Here is a 27,755-nt window from a genome sequence, read left to right on the forward strand (position 1 = left end):
TAGTGCTTAATTTCAGAGTATTTAGGAATTTTCTAAATATGTACTTGTTATTTATTTCCAGTTTAATTTCTCTATTGTCAGAGAACATATTTTTTGCAATATTTTAAAAATTTGAAATGAACTGAGATCTGATATATGAACCAGTATATAGTCTATTTGGTAAATATCCCATATGAACTTTTAAGAGTATATGGTTTTGCAATTATTAGATGTCAACTTGGTCAGTTTGGCTAATGATACTGTTTAAATGTTCTACATCTTTACTGACTTTTTGTCTGAAATTTTGGGCAATAGAGAAAAATTCCTAGAAAGATAAATGTACCAAAAAATTTCTCAAGAAGAAATATAAAACTTTATTAGTACTAACATAACTATTGCATCATAAATGTTAATGAAATTAAGATGACAGTTAAAAATCATCAGTTTTATAGGCAAGATCTATCAAAATTTCAAAGAACTGTTCACCTTAATTTTTTGTTACAAACTCTTTTTGAAGATAGGGAGACTTCTAATTAATTCTATAAAGCTAATATAACTTTGAATATTAAACTAGCCAAAGACAAAATGAGAAAGGAAAACGATAGACTCAGTTCACTGGTGAATATAGATGCATAATTCCTAAGTAAGACTTTAGCAAACTGAATTAACAGTATACAAATAAGATATTATGCACTGAAAATATTAGGTTTGACAAAAATGTAAAAATGTATTACTACATTAACAGAATAGAGGTAGAAAACCAGGTGATCATTTCAACAGATACCGAAAAGACTTGATAAAATTCATTTCCCATTTATGATTTTTGAAAACTCATAGTAAGCCAGTAGAGAAGTTCCTTAATATGATAGGATAAAGTGTATCTACCAAACCAAACCAAACTATGAACTCAAATATTAGAAGCAGTCTCACTAAAATCAGGTTTTGCTCACTAAAATCAGAAGTCATGTCCACTATCACTTCTGCTATTCAACATTGTACTGAATGTCCAATGATACAAGAAAAAGAAATACGTAAAGATAAAAAAGGTGAAATAAAACTTATTATTTGTAAAACTTATTTCTGTTTCTACACTAATGAAATCCAAAAGTATCTACTCAGAATTTATAGGGAATAGTAGTTTATTTATTTATTTATTTATTTATTTATTTATTGGAATAGTAGTTTAATAAGTGTTTCAGTATGAGGCTAATCTATTAAAGTCAGTTACATTTCTTTACCCAAGCAACAGCTATAAAACATAATTAAAAACAACAATGAAGCCAGTTATAATTAGCAACAAAAACTAACATACCTAGCAATAAATGTAACAAACCTACTTTCCCCAGCACCCCAAATTATAAAAACTTTATTGAAGAGAATCAAGAGAGATATCCCATGTTTATGGGTTGGTTGTAGATGTAGATGTTGGAATAAACATGAATAAACCCATGTTTATGTGTTAGAAGACAATATAACAGTATTGATTCCTTCCAAATTGATCCATAAATTTAATATAGCTTCAAAAAATTCAACTAACATTGATTCCCATAGTTATATGGAAAGAGTCAAAATAGCTAAGACTGATAATAATTAGAGAAATATGGTCATACTATATATAATGACTTTTTTTAAAAAGCTGTTTTGAGGGACACCTGGGTGGCACAGTCGGTTAAGCATCCAATTCTTAGTTTCAGCTCAGGTTGTGATCTCAGGTCCTGTTCTCAGGTTGTGATCTCAGGGTTATGATCTCAGGGTCATGAGATCAAGCTCCATTTCTGGCTCCACGCTTAGCACAGAGTCTGCTTGAGACTCTTTCTCTTCCTCTGCCCCTCCCTGCTCCATGCACTCTTACTCTCTAAAATGAATAAATAAAATCTTACAGAAAAAAAATTGTTTTAATATCAAAAATTTGTTTTGATTATCTTAATCAAATTGATGTTGATGTAGACAAATTATTGATTTGATCAGACTTGAGAGATCAGAAATAGTCATTATGTGTGTATATGTGTATAAATGTATATGTGTATATATTTATGCATATGTATACATGTATGCATATGTATTCTTATTTATGACAAAGATCACATGACAGATTACTTGAGAAAGGAGGCTTTGATAGAATTATGAAAATTTTGTTACTCGTTGAAAAAATCAAATTTGATTTCTATCTCATACCTTATACAAATAGTCACTTCTTGCAGATTAAGAACTTAAATATCAAAAAGAAAAACTTAAAAACTAGAAGAATGTATATAAACATCTTCACCTCTTGTATAAGGAATAATTTCCTAAACATAATATACAAAGTGCTATTCATAAAATAAATTATTAATAAAATCTATTACATTAAAATTAAGAATACTTTTCACCAATAACAGTTTAAGGAAAATAAACAGGTAAGCTCTAAACTGGGAGATTTTTGCCATGCAAATAACTAACAAAGGACTAGCATTCAAAATATATAAAGAACCACTGTAAATCACTGAGAAAAAGACACACCGAATAGAAAAATGAGCAAAAGGCATGTGTTCACCTCATTAGCATTTAGAGAAATATGTATCAAGACCATAATGAGATACCACTCACTCATTTTGGAGTATTTTTAAGATTTTATTTTTATTTATTCATTAGAAACACACAGAAAGAGAGAGGCAGAGACATAGGCGGAGGGAGAAGCAGGCTCCCCTCAGGGAGCCAATGTGGGACTTGATCCCTGAACTCCAGGATCACGCCCTGAGACCAAAGCAGAGCTTAACTGCTGAGCCATCCAGGCATTCCCCAACTCACTCACTCATTTTGCACCTTTGCCACTGACAATTAAGAAGTCAGACAAAACCAGATGTTGGAAAGGATATGGATCAATAGGATGCCTAAGAAATTGAAAGGAGTGGGTGGGGAATAAAAAATGGTACAATCACTTAACAAAATTGTTAAGTACTGTAAAGTTGAATATTTGAAAACATTACAACTCAGAAATTCCATTCAGAGCACCTGTTACATACATGTAGTTTGATGTAAACAATCTTAGACAATTATTTCAGTCTGTAGAAAGTGGTGATATAGTTTTCATCTCGGAAGATATTTTTCTGTCCAAAATAGTGTTTAGCCCAGATCCCTCATTCATATCAGTTATGTACTCAGATCCTAAACATGATAGGCAAAGAGTTTAATCAAAGAAAATATATATTTGCCATCCTCAAAAAAAAAGACCTTTGTGCTGAGGCTGAAGTTAGGTTGGTAGGTAGTAGTGGAATAAACTATGAAAAGATAATAAATAATAGCATTAATAAAAGTCACTATTAATAATAATATTATTAGTGGGATGCCTGGGTGGCTCAGGGGTTAAGTGCCTGCCTTCGACTCAGGGCATGATCCTGGAGTCCCAGGATCGAGTCCCACATCAGGCTTCCTGCATGGAGCCTGCTTCTCCCTCCTCCTGTGTATCTGCCTCTCTCTCTCTCTGTCTCTCATGAATAAATAAATAAAATCTTTTTAAAATAATAATAATAATAGTAATAGTATTAGAGATCATTATTAAGCATGTACTATTTGTCAGGGTCTTTGGTTTTCATTTAAAGAACATTATTTAATTGTCACAAAACTTTTCTGATATAGGTACCATTTTTAATCTCATTTTTCAGGAGCCCATGGGTGGCTCAGCTAGCTAAGAGTCTGTCTTTGGTTCAGGTCAGACTCCCTGCTCTTTGGGGAGCCTGCTTCTCCCTCTGCGTGCTGCTGCCTCTGCTTGTGCTCTCTCTCATTCTTTGTCAAAGAAATGAATAAAATCTTTAAAAAAATAATCTCATTATTCAGATAGATGGTAGTGAGTCTTGGGAGGTTAAATAGTTTCCACAGCTTCTTATGTTTAAGTTGTGAGGCTGAGATTTACACAAAGATTTTCTGACTCCAGCATAGAGATAAGGCAATATGGAAGCTATCATCCTTTGGATATAAAATCAATTTTTCTTAACTACTGAGAGAACAACTATCATCTATGGCTATAAACAATTGTCCTGTTGTGTTCAGATGCTTTGTACTGTTGTTCAGAAAGTATTGGTGTATGTCTGTCTTCACTAATGAAAAACTGAAATTATATATTAGATTTGCAATATTTTAATAGTACTGTCTTCAAGATGAACAGCAATATAGAGAGAGAGATATAGGTAACAATGTTGTACAATCATATATATATGTGTGATCTGAAGTCTAATTTAAAATTATGCTAAGATATATGATTGCCTTATTTTTCTCTAGCTGTAAGACTTCTTAAGTACAAAGCATACCTCATTTTGTTGCACTTTATTTTATTGCACTTCACAGATACTGCAGTTTTAACAAATTGAAGGTTTGTGTCAACCCTGTGTTGAGCAAGTCTGTGTAGGCACCACTTTTCCAACAGCATTTGCTTGCTTTGTGTCTGGGTCACATTTTAGTAATTGTTGCAGTATTTCAAACTTTGTAGTTTGATGACTGTGAGGAGTTCAAGACTTCAGTGGAGGGAGTAACTGCAAATGTGATGGAAACAAGGAGAGAGCTAAAATTAGAAGTGGGGCTTGAAGATGGGACTGAACTGCTGCAATATCAGGATAAAACTTAAATGAACGAAGAGTTGATTCTTACAGATGAGCAAAAAAAGTGGTTTCTTCAAGTGGAATCAACCCCTGGTGAAGATGCTGTGAAAACTGTGGAAATGACAACAGAGGATTTAGAATATGACATAAATTTAGTTGATAAAACAGCAGGAGAGTTTGAGAGGATTGACTCCAATTTTGAAAGTTCTGTGTGGATAAAATGCTGTCAAACAGCAAGTATGCTACAGAGAAACATTCACAAAAGGGAGAGTTAATCAATGCAGCAAACATCATTAGTTGTCTTATTTTAGGAAATTGCCGTATTCATCCCAGACTTCAGCACCCATCACCCTGATCAGTCAGCAGCCACCAATATCAAGGCAAGACCCTCCAGCAAAAAAGATTACAACTTGCTGAAAGCTCAGATTATGGTTAGCATTTTTAGCAATAAAATAGTTTTAAATTAAGGTATATATTTTGTGGGTTTTAGACATAATACTATTGCACACTTAATAAACTTCAGTGTTATATAAATATAACTTTTATATGCACTGGGAAACCAAAAAACTCATATGACCTACTTTATGGTGGTGGTCTGGAACTGAATCCACAGTATTTCCAAGGTATAGCTGCAGACATAATGGAGGATGTTTATTTAAATATATTTTCAAAGATTTAAATGAAAAGTTATTTAAGAGCCCAGTTTTGTTCACAATACTATTAAGGGTTGATTTGAGGCTAGGTCATATATTTGATCTGAAAAATTAATTGGTATATGTTTTGACTTTGTGTTTTTTGGTACAAAGCAAATGAGCCCATTTATGTGGTCTGTAAGAGTTATTTGATTTCCGCTAAGGAGACAGAATGTTATAGTGGAAAGGCCTGGGATTAAAGTTTAGATACCTGGGATCTAATCTCAAATTGACAGTTACTATGTGAACTCGTATCTACCCCTTACTAGTGGGCGTGCTCTTGGAAAAGTTACTTAACCCAATTCTTAATTTCCTCATGTGTCAAAAATACAGATAATAATGAATACCTTCCTGGAATATTAAAAAAAACTAAATAAATAGTTACACAATCCATGGTAGATTGCTTGATATAGAAATTCCATATCCTTTTCTTGGGCAAAGTCAGTTACATCTTTGGCTTTCGTTTCCTAAATCTATAATAATACTAATAGCATTTACGATGTGCCAGCCACTGTTCTAAATGTGTTATGTGAATTTATTAATTCATAGCAACCTTATGAGGTAGTCACAGAGAGATTAAACTTGCTGAAGGTTACTCAGCCAAAAAAAATGGGAAAGCCTTTGTTCAAATCTCAGCACTCTGGTTCCAGAGCCTGTGTTTTTCACCACTACACTGTTCGGCCCTTCTAAAGGAAGGAGTGTTGTAGGCTGAACCAGTAAGTAGTTTATTGCCTGTTATGCTGCTCAATAACCACAAAACCTCAGGGGCATAGAACAGTAAGCATTTATTGATCACACATGTTGAAATAGTTGTTAGGCAACTGTTGATCTTGGCTGAGGTCCCTCACATGGCTTAGGGTTGGTTTGCTATGGGGCTTGGTTGGGACTGGGCTGTTTGCCTTTGCTGCAAGTGTCTCTCATCCTGCAGCAGACTAGCCTGGGAATATTCACATGGTGAATGGCACAAGTGAAAGAGCAAAATGGAAAAACACAAGTGCTTTTCTAAGCCTCTGCTGTGTCATGTCTGCTAAAGCAAATCACATGGCTGACCCCAAAGTCAAAGTGGGAGGATCTTACAAAGTTACATCACAAAGGCAGTAGATATAAGATTGTGTCACTTGACACATTGAAGTTGTTTTGTAATATACCATAAATGCCAAAATTTAGGGTTCTAAAATTCTTGTATCTTAAGAATTAATTGTAAAAGTCAAAACTGACATTTCTGCCAATTAAATAGAAAACTTTTTTCCATCTTACATATGAAAAAACTAAGCATCAAAGTTTCAAAAAAGACTAGACAAGAGAACAAGATTTGTTTATATTTTTGTTTTTACCTTTTGACCCTCTCTACCTGTGTCTCCCACCCTCAACTCCCCTCCCCCAATTCTGGCAAGTACCAACTGTTCTCTGTACCTATAAGCTTGTTTTGTTTCTATTTTTTTTAATTCCACATATAAAAGACAATACAATATTTGTCTTTCTCTGATTTATTTCACCTAGCACAATGCCCTTGAGGTCCATCTATGTTGTCACAAATGGAAAGTTTTCATATTTTTTATGGATAAGTAATAGTCACAGCCACACACATCATCTGTATGTGTGGCTGTGTACATACACAGGCACACACATATACATAATAATTTCTTTATCCCTTAATTCATCAATGGACACTTAGGTTGTTCTTAGGTTGTTTCTATATCTTGGCTATTGTAAATAATTCTATAATGAACATAAGGGTTCAAATATCTTTTTGAGTTAATCTTTTCATTTTCTTCAGATAAGTACCCAGAAGTGAGATTGCTGGATCATATAGTCGTTTTATTTTTAATTTTTTCCATACTATTTTCCATAGTGGTTTCACCAATTTACATTCTCATCAACAGTGCACAAGGATTCCTTTTTCTCTAAGTCCTAGCTAGCACTTGTTGTTTATTGTCTTTTTGATAATGGCCATTCTAAAAGGTGTGAGGTGATATCTGTTTGGTTTTGATTTGCATTTCTTTTGATGATTAATGATATTGAGCATCTTTTCATGTGTCTGTTGGCCATTTGCATGTCTTCTGTTATAAAAAAGTCTTCTCATATCCTCTATCCACTTTTTAATTGGATTGTTTGGTTTTTTTGCTGTTTAGTTGTATCAGTTCTTTATGTATTTTGGATATTAACCCTTTATCAGATATATAATAACTCTGAAAACATGTACACACACAGATTTCTGGAAAAATCAGCAGAAACTTCTTATAGGAATACTTACTTTGGTCTGTGATGGTAATGGCGGTGATGAATAGCTAACCTTTATGAGTAAACTATGTGCCAAGCACTGATCTCAGCACTCTACAGTGGCTCTATAGCCACTCTATAGTGGCTCCCTTAATCTTTCCAACAACCCTATTAATAGGTGCTATTAATAGTTTACATTTTACAGCTGAAGAACTGAGGGGTTTAGTAATTTTCCAGGGTCACGTAGCTTTTATATAAGATCTTCACACAAAATAACTTTCAAAAGTGTCCTTTTTTTAAAATGAATTATGTCTAGACCTCTTTGCTATGGATTTGAAGGTTGCCCATAACCTGGCCTACCCAATTTAATTATCTGTAGATTCCATTGCTATGAGGCATAATTTAAAATGAGACATTTAAGAATCTAGAATTTGTAGATGGCATGCGTGTATTGAAGGGAGCTGAACTAGGTGTTGTAAAAATTTATTCCGATTTCAGAAATATGTGATTCTGAGTTCCTGTATGTATTTCCTCCTGTGTATGTTCAGCTTTAAAAACTGTTGCAAGGATCCTTTATGTGACTAAGTAAACTTATTTCTAGGGGATAAAGAAATTATGAACTGAAGTTATTTTATTCCTGTACTCCAAAAGTAGAATCTTCGGCTTTGATTTTCTTTCTCTCTCTGCAAACAGAGATCTTTGCCCTCACTTGAAGCTTTCTTGAGAATAAAATTCCATTTGATTTGGTCACAGAATTGGAAAGACCAGATAGAAGTTTTTCTGAGACATAAATCTTCCTGAGACATTTAATGACATCAGCGTGTCGTTAAAATGAGCATTTCGGGGCACCTGGGTGTCTCAGTGGTTGAGTGTCTGCCTTTGGGTTGGGTCGTGGTCCCAGGGCCCTGGGATCAAGTCCCACATTAGGTTCCCTGCAGGGAGCCTGCTTCTCCCTCTGTATTTTTCACAAATAAATAAAATATTTAAAAATAAATAAATAAAATGAGCATTTCTAATTCCACTGTGCCTCTGTTTCAGATATTTGAGAATTGAGAGGTATTTTACATTTCTTGGTATTTTGAGATGATTAGCTGAATAAATTGCTATTTTATTCAATAGGTGGGTTTTCAGAAAAGACATATGAATGGAGCTCGGAAGAGGAGGAGCCAGTGAAAAAGGCAGGACCAGTACAAGTCCTCATTGTCAAAGATGACCATTCCTTTGAGTTAGATGAAACTGCACTAAATCGGATTCTTCTCTCGGAGGCTGTCAGGGACAAGGAGGTTGTTGCTGTATCTGTTGCTGGAGCATTCAGAAAAGGAAAATCATTCCTGATGGACTTCATGTTGAGATACATGTACAACCAGGTATGTAAGAAGTGCTTTAAAATGTTTTCTTGTTTCTGTGCTTTTGTCACTTTGTGTTTTTATTTAGTAGTGCTCAGTATTTCCACTTACATTTGTTATATACCCTAAATATGAACTAGTTTAAAAATGCGGTGGTATAAAAAAAAAATGTATAACCATTCGACCTTCTGTGCTTTGGACACCAAACACTATATAGGCCACTTTTATCTGAAGTCACTTTGCCACATTTCCCGTAAAATATAACATATTTTTATTCTTGGGTTGCCTGGGTGGCTCAGTGGTTGAGCGTCTGCCTTTGGCTCAGGTCGTGATCCCAGAGTCCCGGGATCGAGTCCCACATCAGGCTTCTGCATGGAGCATACTTCTCCCTCTGCCTATGTCTCTGCCTCTCTCTCTGTGTGTGTGTGTGTGTCTCTTATGAATAAATAAAAATAAAATCTTAAAAAAAAAAAAACATGTTTATTCTTTTAGAAAGAGACATGGCATAGTGATATGATTATCAATCTTACACATTAGAATGTTTAAAATGTGTCAAATAACTTCTATCATAGCTTTTTTATCATAATCATTTTCCCATGGCATTTATTATGACATTTTTCTTTTTTTTATTATGACATTTTTCAAGCATGCAGCAAAGTTAAAAGAATTTTACAGTGAACACCTAGGTATTAACTACCTAGATTTTACCATTAACATTGATATTCTTGCTTTATCACATGTGTCTCCAGCTGTTCTTCCCTCTTTATAGCCATCATTGCATCTTATTTTTTTATTCATTTCAAAGTAAATTGCTGAGATTGGTACACTTCCTCATGAATATTACAATATACATCATTATCATGTATTTCAGTACTTGGTTTTTTTCTTTTGTTATAAAATTTGCATTACAGTTACATACACAAATCTTGGGTGTACATTGCTTATTATTATTATTTTTTGAAAATGCATAGGCCAAATGGGCCCAAATCTATCAAGTATATCTTGCTGTTACCCCAGGAAGTTCTCTCTTATGTTTTCCCACTCGATTCTCATCTTAGCCCACCCCCAGAGGCAACCAGCAGTGTCATAACATTTGACACCAATGGGGCACAGAAATGACACTTTAAGGGATCTAGGATAAACCAAAAGTAGAAGGGTATAGGGAGATCAGAGTTGAGGAACAGAAGATTGGGCATGGAGAGCATACCAGTAATTTTTTTTTTCATCCTTTTACCCATAGCAGTTCTGTTGCAAATGTGGATGTGGAGGCAGAGAAACTTTGTGTTATGTTTTTATACCATAATTATTCATTTGGGATTGATCTTTTTTATAAAAATATTTTATTTGTTTATTTGAGAGAGATAGCAAGAGAGCATAAGCAAGGAGGAAAGGGAGGACCAGGCTCACCTCGAACAGGGAGCCCAACCTGGGGCTCCATCCCAGGACCCCAGGATCATGACCTGAGCTGAAGGCAGATGCTTAACTGACTGAGCCACCGGGCACCCCTGGGATTGATCTTTTATAGTTGGGTTTTTTTTAATAGTTTTGTAAAATTAACTTTAATATCTTCTATCTCTAGCTTCAGTTCAAACAAATCAGGAATAGCACTACCAAAATACTTTAGGCTTTGAAACCAAAGAGAAATCTTGTCATTCTCTGTTTGTAGTGTATCCACAGGAGTATACTACTTAACACAGGTGGGAAAATTAAGTGAACAAAACTAGTATTAGTATTAGTTTCCATTCTTTGGGACTATAAGTTTTAGGCTATTCATAGTTTTAACTGTAAAATAAACATGAAAATTAAATGCTCAATAACACTTGTCATGTTGCTTGTGTTAAATAGCACTTGCCAGATTTAAGTAACAGATTTGTTGTGTTTTTGTTTTTGTTTTTCTGAAGCGCACTACTAGGTGCCTCTCCTCTTGCTATTCACTCCCTCCACCCCCAATACCAAAACTTTTGTGTATATTATTGTGTATATCCTGACATAATTTCCTTTCTCCTGTCTTTATTTCTTTGCTTCTAGAATGCCCACTCCAAGTTTGCTCACCTGGAAAATTCCCAAACATTCATCAAGTTGTAGCACAAATACCACCTCTCCTATTAAGTCTTTCCTGACCAAGAGTTAGTTATTTCTTTCTTGTGCTATCTATGCCTAATGTACATGGCCATTTTGGCATGCATATGTTGCAACATGATGGTTTATTAGCATGTCTGTCTTTTTTATTAGGTTGTGAGCTTCTCTGGTCTAGAATGATATCTTTGTATTCCCAGGACTTCCAATATAATATAGTAGATGGTGCTTGTCTAAATATAATAAATATATAAATATATTAATATATTATAATAATATATTAATAAATAATAAATATAATAAATATATAAAATATATAAATAATAATATTTTAGATGAATAAAGTAGTTGTATCAACACAATATATGTGAATATGTTGTTTCCTTTTGACTATAGTTGGAGACAGATACAAACCAGAATTGCTGTGTAGAAAAATCTATATCACATATCCAATTCCATATCACAAAATTTCTTAATTTATAGGAATCAGTCGACTGGGTTGGAGATTACAATGAACCATTGACTGGTTTTTCATGGAGAGGTGGGTCTGAACGAGAGACCACAGGAATCCAAATATGGAGTGAAGTCTTCCTTATCAATAAACCTGACGGCAAGAAGGTATAATGCAAACTTCATAAAGAAAATTGAGTTTGCACTTACAAGAGCTACCACTTTTCAAGGTCCTCAAAAATGATCTTTTGAAAACTAATTTTGGCTATTTGACATGAAGATTAAAAGGGAAGTGGGGTGGGTAGCATCCTATTGTGTGTTCCTGTTTCTCTTTCTATTGATCAAGGTGGCAGAATCATTGGGACAGTAGAACGGCAGATCAGCAAGCTAACATCTATACTTTGTTTCAATGTTATTCCTATTATATTGGATTACCTGTGAAAATTCATCATTATAGTATTGAGCTAATTAATATTTTTATTTTCTGTGGCATTCATGGCATATATAAAAAAATTACCTATTAAGTATCCATTGTTCATGGTTTGCTTTAGTCCTTACAGTGTTAACTTTGTAGTAACCCTAACACTACACCTGTCCTATAAAATATCAATGATGTACTCTACTTGCCTACAGGTTGCAGTGCTATTGATGGATACTCAGGGAACCTTTGATAGTCAGTCAACTTTGAGAGATTCAGCCACAGTATTTGCACTCAGCACAATGATCAGCTCAATACAGGTATGGAATAAGATAAATCCATTTTGATGGTTGTTTCTTTAACTAAAACTTATGAATATATGTATTCCTATATACATGTGGTAGTAAGACAACAGAAATGGTAAATAGGTTATTTGCCTCAATTAGCATACAAGTTTTTATGATTTCCATAAGAGTAGAATTGTTTTGGTAACTGTCATCTAATTTCTTATCAGTTTTCAAACTGCCTATAGTCAGAACATTTTGTATTATCTTATTGATAATTTTTTCTGTTTAAAGACTACAACAAACTCAATAATATTGTCTTATAATATATGAAGATAGATATGAAACTACCTATTATAAGTTACATTTACCTTTATGTTTCAACAAGACTTATAAATGTGATTTTATACAGCCAGTAGAAATATTTCTGAGTATAAAAACATTTATATGCTTTCCCAGCTTTTTTTTAGAGAGAGAGAGCATGTATGAGTGGGAGAGTTGGAGAGGGAGAGAGAGGATCCCAAGCAGGCTTCATGCTCAGCACAGAGCTTGATGCAAGGCTCTCAATCTCATGACTCTGAGATTATGACCTGAGCTGAAATCAAGAGTCAGATGCTTAACTAACTGAGCCACTGAGGCACCTCCTTTTTTTCTTTATAGATGCTTTCCCAACTTTTTAAAACACTTAACAATAAATTAATTAATTAATTAATTAATTAATAAAACACTTAATATACATTTAGCATTTAGGTAAGGAAATGCCTTACAAAATTTTTTATCTTTGGGGTGCTTAGGTGGCTCAGTCATTTGAGCCTCTTACTCTTGATTTGGGCTCACGTCATAATTTTAGGATCCTGGGATCAAGCCCCACACCAAGCAAGCTCTATGCTCAGTGCGGCGTCTACTTGGTATTCTCTTTCTTCCTTTCCTCTGCCCCTCCTCCTGCTTCTGTGTTCTATAAATAAATACAATCTTTAAAAAAAAAAAGTTATCTTCCTTTCCTTTTTTCTTTGTCTTTTTAAAGTATTGTTTTTGAGGTTATTGTAGGCTTTACAAATTGTCCTCAAAGTCATTGCAGAGTTTTACTATAGCCATAAAACATATAGCATGAAAGATTTTAAGACAGTTTTTAGATATTTTCTGTTCATTAGAAAGAGCAAGAAGAAACAGTGGCCAAGAAACGGACATTTAGAGAGAGGTAAGATAGTTTAAAAAGGTAGGGAAGGCAAAGTGGTTGGGATAAATAAGTCAAGGCTGGAATTATAAATGAGCAGAGAATGAAGCTAGTGAACCAGCAACAAGGGTTTCACGTGGTTAGAACAACAAGAGGGTGGATAGAAGGAAAACTGAATTTTTTTTTAAAAAAAGCTTTAAGATGTAAGTCATGATTGTAACCTGTGTTTGACTAGCTTTTAAAAATAGACCTCTTGAATGAGCCTTTAAAATACTGGCTTAGGGGATCCCTGGGTGGCTCAGCGGTTTGGTGCCTTCCTTTGGCCCAGGGCGCGATCCTGGAGTCCTGGGATCAAGTCCCATGTCAGGCTCCCGGCATGGAGCCTGCTTCTGCCTCCTCCTGTGTCTCTGCCTCTCTCTCTCTCTCTGTGTGTGTGTCTATCATAAATAAATAAATAATTAAATCTTAAAAAAATAAAATACTGACTTAAAATCTAATTTCTTCATAATCAACAGTATAAGCAAGCCAATTAAGACAAGATTGATTTTGCCTTTTTAATATTTATATATTTTACCTGAAGGTATTGAATATTTTCACTGAAAAATTTAAGTCCCTAGTAATGACTTTTTATTATCTGAGAAATAGTCTGTTATTTAAATAAGTACACAAAGTATACTCTTTGTGTCAATACATAAAAATCCTTAACTTTTTTTGAAATTACCTCCCCAAAAAAAACAAAGAATGTTATCTTAGTGCTGTGATCTGTTCATGAAGCAGTAGTGTATATGGATATGAGCATGATATTCAGAGCCTAACTTCAATGTGATAGAACTTTCTATAGACTTAACAATTCTTTTGAAGATTTTATTTATTTATTTATTTATTTATTTATTTATTTATTTATTTATTTATTTATGAGAGACACACAGAGAGAGAAAGAGACATAGGCAGAGGGACTCAATCCTGTGGGGAGCCCGATGCGGGACTCGATCCTGGAATCATGACCTGAGCCAAAAGCAGATGCTCAACCACTGAGCCAGCCAGGTGCCCCTAGCCTTAACTAAATTAGTCAATTATGAAAAAGTCAATGTAGTTTTTCTTTTTTTTTTTTTAATTTATTTTTTATTGGTGTTCAATTTACTAACATACAGAATAACACCCAGTGCCCGTCACCCATTCACTCCCACCCCCCGCCCTCCTCCCCTTCTACCACCCCTAGTTCGTTTCCCAGAGTTAGCAGTCTTTACGTTCTGTCTCCCTTTCTGATATTTCCCACACATTTCTTCTCCCTTCCCTTATATTCCCTTTCACTATTATTTATATTCCCCAAATGAATGAGAACATATAATGTTTGTCCTTCTCCGACTGACTTACTTCACTCAGCATAATACCCTCCAGTTCCATCCACGTTGAAGCAAATGGTGGGTATTTGTCATTTCTAATAGCTGAGTAATATTCCATTGTATACATAAACCACATCTTCTTTATCCATTCATCTTTTGTTGGACACCGAGGCTCCTTCCACAGTTTGGCTATCATGGCCATTGCTGCTATAAACATCGGGGTGCAGGTGTCCCGGCGTTTCATTGCATTTGTATCTTTGGGGTAAATCCCCAACAGTGCAATTGCTGGGTCATAGGGCAGGTATATTTTTAACTGTTTGAGGAACCTCCACACAGTTTTCCAGAGTGGCTGCACCAGTTCACATTCCCACCAACAGTGTAAGAGGGTTCCCTTTTCTCCGCATCCTCTCCAACATTTGTTGTTTCCTGCCTTGTTAATTTTCCCCATTCTCACTGGTGTGAGGTGGTATCTCAAGACAAAATTTACATATGGGTTATTCAGATCTAGATTATTATTTTGGTGTGCTTATAAGAATGGTTATTTTATTGACTATTAAGTTAGGTTCATAAATAATTTTAATATCCATCTCCAGAGCAGGTGGCTGTTGTATTTCTGGAACAATTTTATGAACATTGTACATTGTTTATTGTCTGTCAAGCTTTCTTTACTACTCTTTCAAGATCTTATAAATACCATTATATAAAATACATGTAAGAGAGTTTGATTTTATGAAAATTAATATTTATAAAAATAAAGAATGACAAAGTGTGTGCTTCAGATTATGCTATTTATTTTACCATTTTGACTTTATTTCTTAATCAAGGTATATAACTTATCCCAGAATGTCCAGGAGGATGATCTTCAGCACCTCCAGGTAACAATATGTATATTCTTTTTTACATATTTGGTAATCTTTTGAGGGTGTATTTTGTTGGGCCTTCTACTTGAACACTTAATACAGAAAGATTTAAAAACATAATCAAATGGAGGTTGTCCTATTTCCAGGCTTCTTGTTTCAGCCCTGTATGGTTATGTTCTTTCTGATTCAGTTTTCATACTTCTTTGTTACTGTAAAGCTACTTGCTATTGGCCCTATATGTGAAAATATATGGCAAATTAGAGTAGAGAAAAGAATCTTTGGTTTAAAAATGGCCCAAAATGAGAAGTTGATCTAGTTTTAAAATAAGTTACTCACAGAGGTGAAAAGTACACCATAGGGAATATAGTCATTAATATTGTAATAATGTTGTATGGTGACAGTGACTATGCTTATCATAGTAAGTATAGCATAATGTACAGGATCATCAAATCACTGTGTTGTACACCTGAAACTAATATAACATTGTATGTTAACTGTACTTTAATAATACATTTTATAAACATTTCTGTTCTATATGCTGTCCTCAGAGTATTGTTACAGCAAAAATGCAGAGAAAAAAAACCTGAAGTTGAAGGCTTATGGTCAGAGATTTAATAATTATAGTCTGATATCAGTTGTATGCCAGACTTCTTTTCCTATGGACTTATACCTAAAAACTATGAAGAGCTGGGGGATCCCTGGGTGGCTCAGAAATTTGGCGCCTGCCTTTGGCCCAGGGCGCGATCCTGGAGTCCCGGGATCGAGTCCCACATCAGGCTCCCGACATGGAGCCTGCTTCTCCCTCTGCCTCTCTTTCTCTCTCTTTAGGTCTATCATGAAATAATAAATAAATAAATAAATAAATAAATAAATAAATAAATAAATAGTAAGTAAATAAGTAAATAAATAAATCTATCTTTAAAAAAAAACTGTGAAGAGCTTCCTGATGATAATTCATAAAATTCTACTTTAGATCTGAAAGAGACTTCAGTAGACACCTAATTTCCCTTTCATTTTTACAGATGAGGTAAATTTGGCTGAAAGTAGTAAATGACTTGCCTAAATATGGGTAATTGGTGGTAGAGTGGGACTAGAAATCTGGGCATCTCCTGGGCTTAGGGCTCCTTCCACTCTCCAAGCAACATTTAAATCTCAAGTAAAAGATTAAATATTTCCTTAAGATAGTTTACATCTCTGTAACACTTTCTGCTCCCTTTCAATGCATGTTATTTTGGTTACATATCAAAATCTATTTCTCTGATAGCTTCCCTCTGCATATTTTATAGAAAATTTTGCTTTAAATATATAATCTATCTTGGCAATAAAGGCCATGTACAAATTTAACAGACAACAAAGGATGATAAAGCAAGGTAACCTGTAATGTTGGAAATAGCATTTGGAGTTCATATCGAGAATTGTTCCCACGTATATTTCTAGTATATCACCCTGATCATTTACGACAAATAGGCAATAAACTAAATAATTGTTTCTTATAATAAGTACAATTTACTTCTTCAGGCCTGTGTCATAACCTAGCCAATTATTTTCCAAGTTAATGGCATAACACTGTTCAATACCAGTGTAGGGATTCCTTAAGAAGGCTGACTTTGGACTTTGATATTGAGTAAGTAAACTTTTTCTGAGACCATTTAAAATTTTTCCTGTAAATGACAACACCTCAGCCTCCTCAGAAAAAGATTGTGAATTCCAATTATGTTAGTAGATGTTTCTAATCAGAGTGTTAATCACTGGACCAGCTGCCTTTTAGACATGATATTCCAGACTTTCACTGAGTCACTCTAATCAGATGCTTAGTAATTACCCTTGGCTTCCTAGATGCTTCTGCAAGAGAGGCAGGGTGGTGCTGTGGGAATTATCCTAAAGAGGAAGGGGTGGGAATCCTCTGTGTCAGTGTTCCACCTTGGCTCTGAGAAGCCACTTTGGCTTGTCAGTCTTGTGGATGAAGTGGCATTTCCTGTGTACAGCTGGGGAAACCCAGTGGGCTGGTCTGGATGAACTGCTCAACAGAGGCCTAATCACAGTCACTGCCTCAGGTCTTTGTTCTCTGAGACCTTACATTTCTGGCAACACAAAAACTGATATGGTGCCTCTCAACTGGGAGCAATTAAAAACAAGAGAAGGCAGTACATCTGATTGTATTTTTCAGCCAAATACCTTTATGCCTTTGTAGTAATTTAGTCCGTTGTGCCATTAAATTTCCTCAGGCAACAACTTTTATAAATATGTCCAACATAGTTTATGGCCCTCTGGTCTGATCTGTGCAAGTTCTGCTTTGAAAGGTTACTTTCCATGTTACTTTTTTTCCTGTCTTCCCTACAAAAAACTTTTTACACTCTTGATATAAAGGTATTAGCCTGAAGTGGAAACTTAATTTTTAACATGTACTTTATGTCCTTAATTTTTTATTTAAAAATTTACTGTAGTTCTGCTTTATCTAATACCTAGTTCCTTAAAATGATTATTGTAACCTTACTAATACAGTATTATGTCTTAGCGAGGAAGAAGAAGAATGGAAAAAAGCACAGAAGTAAAGCTTTGCTGATACTGATATTTTCTCTATGTGTGTGTGCGCATGTGTGTGGATGTGTGTGATTTTCCATCTAGCTTTTCACTGAGTATGGCAGACTGGCAATGGAGGAAATATTCCTGAAACCATTTCAGGTGAGTGGAGGGTAAAATGGTGGTAAATTCTTATTAAATTTTTCTGAAGAGTATAACCAAGTATCTTAATTGAGAGGGTCACTTTTCTTCTTTTTTTTTATTTCATTCAAAAAGTTCTTTGATAACTCTGTTAATGCTACTTGATGCAAGTAGGTGATTAAATAGGGAAACAAAGCTGAATTAACAGATAAAAATGATTCTTAAATGAAAAGTCAATTTATATCAAGCAAACAAAATATCTGTTGTATTTAAAAACTGTTTTTAAGAAGAGAACTAAAAGTGAAGGGAATTCAGTTTAAAAGCAGTATTAGGGATGCCTGGGTGGCTCAGCAGTTAAGCATCTGCCTTTGGCTCAGGACGTGATCCTGGAGTCCTGGGATTGAGTCCCACATCGGGCTCCCTGCATGGAGCTTGCTTCTCCCTCTGTCTATATCTCTGCCTCTCTCTCTCTCTTTATGTCTCTCATGAACAAATAAATAAAATCTTTTAAAAAAAAAAGCTGTATTAAAGTGTAAAGTTTAGCCAGTGGTGTGCTGATAAATATTTACAACTGGCTGGCAAAGGAGGAAGGAGGTGGTTCTGATTGAAAGCATTTGCGGATTTCTGAGGTACAAATACCTTTACCACAGCTGATTTCAAGCTGTCAACATGATGTCAACTGACTCGTAAAATTCTTCAGACTTTCACAGCTGGTCCTTGTGAGCCTATAAGAGCCAGCTCTCCACTATTTAGCACACTGAGAAAGTAGAACCCATAGCAAGACAGATCATTTGAGGACTGGATTAGCCATGGGGCATACCCTGGCAGAGGGCATCTTTGGTATGGGAATTCCTGGTAACAGAGAAATTGGATGGTGTTTCTCTGTGCATTTGTATGTACAAGTGGTTAGTGACTTGAGGTTTACCTGTAATAGGAAAATTAAGAAGGGTTAAACCTTAAAAAACCTTACTGCACACAGACTTTAATTCTCTTCTCTTAGAAGCTTTATTTCATTCCTCAGCACATATTTTAGGTCTACTTACATGTATTCTCTGCTCTTTCACCTCCTTAGTGTTAAGTACTTCACCTTCTGGATTAGTTCATTCATCCCAGTTTTCTCCCATAGCATTTTTATTAACCGTTTTCATATGCTTAAAGGCCTTCCAAACCCTAGGCCTTAGAAATAGATTTGACTCACCACACACACACACACACACACACACACACACACACACACACAAATGATAAGTATGTGAGGTGATGAATATGTTAACTAACCTTATTGTGGTAATCATTTCACAATATATATTCACATTATCATATTATAGATCTTATACACAACATTGTAGGTCAATTATATTTCAGTAAAGCTGGGGAAAAAAAGATTTGAATCCTCTTTGTAAGATAAAATAAAACCCAACTTTTCATGTCTCTTTTGGTGGAGATTTAATTACTAGTGAACAGCTCAGTCCATGCCAGTGTTATGGTTAAACTGAAAATTGGTGGGAAATAACATTAGAGGAGGCACATAATAGCATATTGTTGTATTAGGATACACCTCCTGTTTCTCACAATTTCTCATTCAGATTGGGCCTATATATGGAAAATTGGGAATTAGTTTACTTTATTATATTTAAGGACCCTTTATTCATACAATTTCAAAACATTCATCTACAGAATAAATTCTTTGATAGTGATTTCAGCCACTTTAAGGCAAAATATTCTTGGTCAAATATCCATGGTGACTGTAATTGCCAAGTCCTACCGGAGAAAAATACATGACTTCCCTGAGGAAACTAAAGGCTCCTGTTTGCCTGCTTGGGCTATACATTAAAGGAAGAGATATGATGATGGGGCTGAGGAAAAGAACAGCTGTCTAAGCAAGCTACTTTATCCTGTGTTCCGTCCAGAGAGTGATTTAGGTGCTCTGAAAGCTGTACAAATCGGAATAAGTATGCATCTGGCTAGATAGAATCAAGTCATTGGTATGCAACAGGATTCTCCCCGTGCCCACGTTTAGGTCCATGAAATGTCTAGAAAACATGTATAACAATAATTTATTGAGCATTTATTTGTGCCAGGTACTGTGCTAAGAATGTTTCTTACATTATTCAATGCCAGTCACTATAGTTATATAAAAATAAATAATGTTGTTGCTTCTTTGCTCTTTCTCTTTTTTAACTGATAAGGAAACACTGTGGCATAAAGGAGTTGAGAAACTTGTTCCTGGTCATGTAATCTCTTTTAAGTTGCAGAGCTGCTCATCAACCTAGGGAGGCCACAAGCTCTACACCCTGGCACATCCACCAGCCTTCAGTGCTTCTCCTCTCCTCTCTAATCCTAGGCACTTACTGAGCTATATCACATAGTATTAGATTTGAATGTGCATATCCTGTCTCACTAAATTATAAATACCTTGAGAGCAAGAGCTTTGTAATTTACTTTTTTGTAATCTAGTACACCTAAGTTCGCACAGCAGATGTTTAATGTTTGCTAATCATAGTGATATATACATATTTGGGATTGTATATAGTTTGCATAGAAGTAAATCCATTGGGCTCAAAATTGAAAGACCTGGATTCAAAGTCTGGTTTAGCTATTACATATCCAGTATATCTAGTATTACCTCTTTATGTTTTTAAGATAAGATCCATAAACAGTATTAAGTCATAAGTTGGTCTGAGAGTGTCCAAAATTTTTGTACTGGGCATGACCCCTTGAACTGGAGAAACACAATCACCAAGTTCTCTTTTAGTAGGTAAAGGTAGTAGAGTTTCTGAATTGAAAGTATTAGTTGTTAAGGGTGCCTGAGGTGGCTCCATTGGTTAAGCATCTGACTCTGGATCTCAGCTCAGGTCTCGAGCTCAAGGTCATGAGCTCAAGACCTGCATTAGGCTCCATGCTGGGCGTGGAACCTACTTAATTAAAAAAGTATCAGTTGTTGGGTGGCAATACGGAAAAAAATAAAATAGCATTTCATTAGTTAAAACTAACAGAAAAAGGTTACATGTTTTCAGTTAGCAATAGTGATCGTCTATGGTATACCAGATTTAAAGGGGATCCTAAAGATGTTTCAAGTAGTTAGACAAGACTGCAACTGCTCTGAAGCAAGGAGATAAACCTTGGCTACTGGATCAGGGAATAGGCCATGAAAGGCAATGGGTCGTTGATGCATGCATGTTGTAATTTAATATCTGCTCTGGCCTATATGTAAAAAAGAAAGATTTATGTGCTTTGGAAGGTATTAATCTAGACTCTTACAAATTCTTCTCCAGTTTTTCTGCTTATGTCCTTGGTGATTTGCTCAGAGAGATTCTTCACTTTCTTTTTGAGTTGTACAGCCTGTAGGTATTTTTAGCCAAAAAGGGACATTGGTTCTTCAAGTGGATTTTTTGCTTGCTCTATCTGTAGGTGTCCCTATTGATGGGTTCCCAATTCTTAAAGAATAGAGGCTATTTTGTCTTGTTTTTATCTCGAGGGCCACAAATTTGTTTTGATTTCTACCTTGCTGACTATTCCAGCCCCTATGAAAAGTCAGCTATATATTGGAAATTTTTAAATTGATGATTTCTCATTCAAGTTTTTTTCTTCTGGGCCTGAGATTTAAAGAGAGAACAGCTGGAATGTCACAGTGAGAAGAGTTCACGCTTCTATCAAGTACAACTGGTTTTTCGCCACTCTGCACTGGGCAAAATGACTAGAAGGAAAAACTCACCTCAAAAGAAAGAATCAGAAACAGTCCTCTCTCCCACAGAGTTACAAAATTTGGATTACAATTCAATGTCAGAAAGCCAATTCAGAACTACAATTACAAAGCTACTGGTGGCTCCAGAAAAAAGCATAAAGGACTCAAGAGACTTCATGACTGTAAAATTTAGATCTAATCAGGTAGAAATTAAAAATCAATTAAATGAGATGCAATCCAAACTAGAGGTCCTAATGACGAGGGTTAATGAGGTAGAAGAATGAGTGAGTGACATAGAAGACAAGTTGATGGCAAAGAGGGAAACTGAGGAAAAAAGAGAAAAAACAATGAAAAGATCATGAGGATAGGTTAAGGGAAATGAGTGACAGCCTCAAAAGGAAAAATCTATGTTTAATTGGGGTTCCCAAGGGCACCGAAAAGGACAGAGGTCCAGAATATGTATTTGAACAAATCATAGCTGAAAACTTTCCTAATCTGGGAAGAGAAACAGGCATTCAGATCCAGGAAATAGAGAGATTCCCCCCTAAAATCAATAAAATCCGCTCAACACCTCGACGTTTAATTTTTTTTTCTTCTGATTCCTGTATTTTATGTGTGAACCCATTTGAAAAAGAGAAGACCGGGTTCCCTTTACTTCAGCTATTTAGATACCCAAAAGATTGTTTGAAAATTTCCTGAAGTCTATTTATAATATTTCCTATGATTGATCTTTATATTGTTTACAACTTTGAATCTTTGACCAATTAATCTGTAAAAAAAAAAAAAGTCTAATGAAAGGTCTTACGTGGTGTTTTGTCTATTTTTTCTTGCCCTCTAAAGGCTATTAAAATGTTTTAATTTATTATTCTTTCTACTACTACTATTATTTTGAAGAGTTGGGGTTTTTTAAATGTTCTCCTGGTCTTTTTCTACCCTCCTGCTTTTAAGTACTTTTTTCCCACCTGAGGGACTAACAATTAAGTGAACTAGTTGGAACAAAACTGATGGTTCGGGTCAGTAAGTATCTAACAAAATCCTGAATTCTGCAGATTTCTGTCTTCTTAGGTTAAAGAAATTCCTTGAAACTCAACTCTAGACCAAGGTTTAAATTCAGCTTCTAGAGAACAGCCTTCTGGTCTAGCAAATTGAAGTTGTTTGGGGCAACGCAGCCAGTCCCTTTCTGCAAAAAAGTCCCTTGAAAATCGTTTAGGAGGTCAAGGGAAAGAGCAGAAGGAATGAAGGGGTGCAGTGAGTGAGTGTTGAAGATAAAACAGAGATAAAAAAAAAAACATATACAAGGAAGATAGGTTTCAGAAGGTAAGAGTCAAATTGAGAGATGCTGTCTTAGATTCAGCATTTTCTTTTGAGGTCTCAGTTTACTAATTAAAGATGCTAACTAATGAGTGTTTGACATTTCATCTTCTAATTTTTATGAAACTCCACTTAACTGTATTAGTTATTTATTTTGGTATGTACGAAGATCACCATAATGACCACTGTTATTCTGAATTTTTTTGAAAAAGGTATTTTTTCTTATAAGTATAACAGTTAGGGTTATAGTACAGTACAAATAGAAAGCAGGCATCTTTCCAGGAGGAGGGTCCAGCTTGGATATATACAAGCCTTTAACAGGTTAGTCAAATGTGCTTTGAGGAGCAGCTTGGTTCCTCAAGCAGAGGTCAGGACAGTACTGTACGAGCAATAATCTCATAGTCATTGCTCCTGTGTTATGGACTCAGCACAGTGACTCACAAACTGACAAGATTCTGACATAATCAACACATGTATTTATATATTCCACATATTTATAATATTAGTAGCTATTAATATGCCATAATTTAGCCATTTTCCTGTTGTTGAGCATTTGGATTTTTTTCTGTTTTTCTCTACCATTTATACTAGTGCTGTAACACTCCTGAATAATTCCTGAAGGATATAGCCTCCAAAGGAAAGTTAACAAAGATAATGTTTTTGATGATTAAAAAAATATATGTGATCATTAGTGGGATATGCATAGCATAGGTCCCATCATTTGCCCCATTTGCTGGACTGGAATTAATTCATTAAAAAAGTATTTATGACCTCAAATACTTTTATCTGAGCAAATTAGGATAATCTGTATTTTTTATTTTTATCTCTACTTGTATGTAAGAGCAAATCAAGATTCAGTATTGTGGAAAAACTGATGACTTTGACATAAGAACTAAGATTCATAGAATTCCATACATGATAAATATAAAGCGTACAAATTATCTTGGGAGGGGATGGGACTAGTGAGTATGCTATAGCTATCTTATTATACCAATTCATGAAAACTAATTAGTAAATATTCAGGAATTATATAAGCCAGTAATTAAACTGCTAGTAGCTTGAAATGAGCCATAGTGGGCATATTTAAACCACAGAAATGGTCAAGTGTTAAAAAAAAATCAAGGCATTTTGTTGTTGTTCTTGGAGAGCCAGTTTACCAGCACATCATTGGATGGGAACTTGGGAAGTTGATACTGTAGACAGATGGATAGATAGAATATAGGTCACTGATTTCAGAAAGTAAGACTTTGTATTTGATCCTGTTCTACACATGGTCCTCATTATATCGAATTAGGAAAATGCCCAGTGAAAAAGACCAAAAATGAAACTAAAGTTTCCCAAGAAAAATGCAAAATATAGCCAAATCCACATACTTGGTTTCATTTGTCCTAGTTCATGAACTTCTGTTTGCAAAAATTGCTTCCTAGCTAACGTCTGTTTTCAAAATACATATTTTAGGTAGAAGTGTTCTAAATACAAATTATTATTTTATTCTGATGAAAATGGGCATCTATTAAATATAGTGAACTGTTTAAGATAGCAAATGGGGTATTTTATTTTTTAAAGATTTTATTTTTAAGCAATGTTTATAACCAAAGTGGGGCTCGAACTCACAGTCCCCCCAAGATCAAGAGTCACATGCTGGATCGACTAAGCCAGCCAGGTGCCCCAGTGGTATTTTTAAACTCTCCTCTCCACAAGAATCTCTTCTTTCCCCATAAAAGTCTGGGGGAAAAAATCCATAATGCAAACCAAGAAGTGTCCTGGTTTTAGTAGAGAAGATGTGAACCAAAGATTTTATATCCAGCAAAACTGACTTTCAAATAGAAAGTATAACAACAGTTATAAAAGGTCACAAACTTATCAACATGTAAGAATGCAAAGAATATTGTTTTCATGAGCCCTTAATGAGAAAGCTACTGAAGAATGAACTTCAGATTAACAGAGATGACATAATTTCACCAAAAGTAAGATAATCATAAACTCTGTGCCTCCTGATAGAAGAGCAGTCCACCAAAGAAATATGACCTGAGACCCAGGCTCTGTACCCAGCTGCCAATTTGCAGAAAATCCAGAGGACAGAAGAAAGAGCATGTTGAATTGCCTGTGAATATGCAGTAGCAAGATCCGAGTTATGGGAAACTTTACAGGTCAAAGTCTTAGATACTTTAATAGATAAACTGTAAGGGAAAAGAAGAAAGGAGGACAAACCCAGAGATCAAATGAGAATTAAGAGACATATTAACAGGGGCACCTGGCTGGTTCGTAGGTTGGGCGTCTGACTTCACCTCATGTTTTCAGGGTCCTGGGATCAAGCTCCGCATCAGGCTCCCCACTCAGTACTGAATCCACTTCTCTCCCTCTGCCTTGTGCGCACTCTCTCTCAAATAAATAAAATCTTTAAAGATATATCAACACATTTTAAGACTAAAGATTCTGTTAGAAACTCAGAAGGTATAAACTTTTAGAAAGATCGTTTAAAGATAGCAAACTTCATAAAAATTAGTGATTTTTTTTCTCAATTTTTTAAGAAACTAAAATTTGAAGTATCAATCTTATAAAAGCATGCTTTTAGGGGCATGTGGGTGGCGCAATCTGTTAAGCATTCAATCTTGGTTTCAGCTCAGGTCCTGATCTCAGGGTTGTGAGATTGAGCCCACGTCTGGCATCCTCAGCACAGTCTGCTTGAGAGTCTCTTCTTCTCTTCCTCTGCTCCCTCCCACTCGTGTTCTCTTTCACTCTCTCTAAAATAAGTAAATAAATCTTTTTTTAAAAGCATGCTTTTGTCAAACTTCAGGTTGTAAACCACAGCACATGTTTTACACTTCCAGTTGAGGCAGTGCGGCAGGGGTTTTGAAGTAGCCCAGGTTTAAATGCTAGCTGTTCCATCTCAATGCCTTTCGCCAAGTCACCTATTGTCAGATGGCGGGGATTTTTATATTATCGCTTCTGAAAAGGGTTATAAATTATAACCTATCTCTTGGCAGTTGCAGGAATGCATGAAATATCATGTGTATAATCCCTGGTATTATGGTTGACATATAATAGGCACTAAAAGGAAAGCTGCTATTACTTTGGTTTCAAGAGGTCTGGAGTGGGACTTAAGAATTCTATACTTTTAAAAGCCTCCCAATGATTCTAATGATTGTTCTAATTTTAGAAACTGCAGTCCCTAAAAAATCCTTCTGGATGTGAACAAATATTCAGCTTCAAGGATGCTTATCAATGCATTTCTTAGAATAATAGAAAAACTGGAAAACATCTAGGATGATGGCAAAATAAACCATGGTCTATCCATTTGCTAAAATATTTGGCCATTAAATATTCACTTTCAAGCCCAATGTTATATTCTTTTTCCTATTGAACCCTCCCTTCAACAGATTATATAAGCTTCAGGCCCCATAAAACCTGGATTCCTATCCATATGCGTATGTATGTATACTGAGACACTCTGAAGAAGCAAATGGGACAAATGTAATAGAGGAAAAATATTTAAAGAGGTGATAAAACTGTCCTGAAATAAAACTTTGAACCTTCATAAAAAGCTGTCCCCAAATTGTCAAGATAAATGCGTACCACCAAGAGATGAGAGACAGAGGTGCCCTCAAACTGGCTGAATAGCTCTATGTAACTACAATCAGTTTTGGTGCAGCTTTCTGTTTACACTTAGAACAGGGCGGATGATCTCAGAGGGAAGAGATTGCTCAGAAATTTTCAAGGTTTTATGTTTGGTTTTGTAATTCCATAGTGTGGTATAGAAAACTATTCAAATGATAGTAGTAGCATTTAATTGGTTTCAGTGTAAAGCCCAGGGAGGCCATTTAAAGTCCCCTTATCAGTTCGTTCTTCTTCCTGTTTTGTAGAGTCTGATATTTCTTGTTCGGGATTGGAGTTTCCCATACGAATTTTCATACGGAGCTGAAGGTGGCTCCAAATTCTTGGAAAAACGCCTCAAGGTTTGTTGTTTACTTGCATGAAATTTCACCAGTAGTAATCTAGAATTTTGTTGAATGACTTGTAGAATGGGTACTTATTAGATACAATCTTATTTGATCCTTCTAGTGTCTCTATGAACAAAGATTGATATTTAATACAATACTTTCAAAGTTATAGTTTTAAATATTATCAGTAATTATGATACATAGATATCTATAAAGCAATGATTTATTCCTCAAGATAAATCTTTTATTTTGGATAATTAAATCAGTTCAAGGCTGACAGTACAAATATCTGGACTCATGTTTTAGAAGTTTAAAAGTCAATTTAACAGAAATATCTAATTTTGAAATCCCCAAAGTCAATCTTAGAACATTTTGCTAATAGTTCACAAAAAGTGAAATTAGAGGATTGTCCATTTTCAATGTCAGGATAGTTCAGTATTGAATGGATTGTTTACATTGGACAGATATCACAACAAATAGCTACTGAGAAAAATTTTTAAATCAAGATTAAATAAGCTTTCTTGATAATCAAGATTTCTTTTTAAGTTTATGATTACTTTTAGGGTACCTGTCAAATACATTTAAAAAATCAGGACAGTTTAGCTTATAAATACCCAACTATTCAGATGCCTTTCTAGAATTTAAATGTATACCTACCAGGTGAGGAGAGGCTATCTTGAGTCTCTCCTGAAAGGAAGGTAGGAATATCTTAGGATCTATTCATGTTTCCTAAGTACTTTGAAT

General features: G+C 35.0%; 1 protein-coding gene across 6 annotated transcripts in view; it reads left to right on the forward strand.

Annotated features, from left to right (window-relative positions):
• The window catches only part of ATL1 (atlastin GTPase 1), a 74,128-nt gene that overhangs the window by 32,982 nt on the left and 13,391 nt on the right, over positions 1-27,755 (forward strand). For all 6 annotated transcript variants that reach the window (XM_072838524.1, XM_072838528.1, XM_072838526.1 and 3 more), the window contains exons 3-8: positions 8,582-8,829; positions 11,368-11,502; positions 11,968-12,072; positions 15,378-15,428; positions 18,039-18,095; positions 26,934-27,026. In XM_072838524.1, the coding sequence (XP_072694625.1) occupies positions 8,582-8,829; positions 11,368-11,502; positions 11,968-12,072; positions 15,378-15,428; positions 18,039-18,095; positions 26,934-27,026 (689 nt within the window). The remainder of the gene's footprint in view (positions 1-8,581; positions 8,830-11,367; positions 11,503-11,967; positions 12,073-15,377; positions 15,429-18,038; positions 18,096-26,933; positions 27,027-27,755) is intronic.

The sequence above is a fragment of the Canis lupus genome, chromosome 9 (assembly GCF_048164855.1).
Source record: "Canis lupus baileyi chromosome 9, mCanLup2.hap1, whole genome shotgun sequence".
NCBI classification, from domain to species: Eukaryota; Metazoa; Chordata; class Mammalia; order Carnivora; family Canidae; genus Canis; species Canis lupus.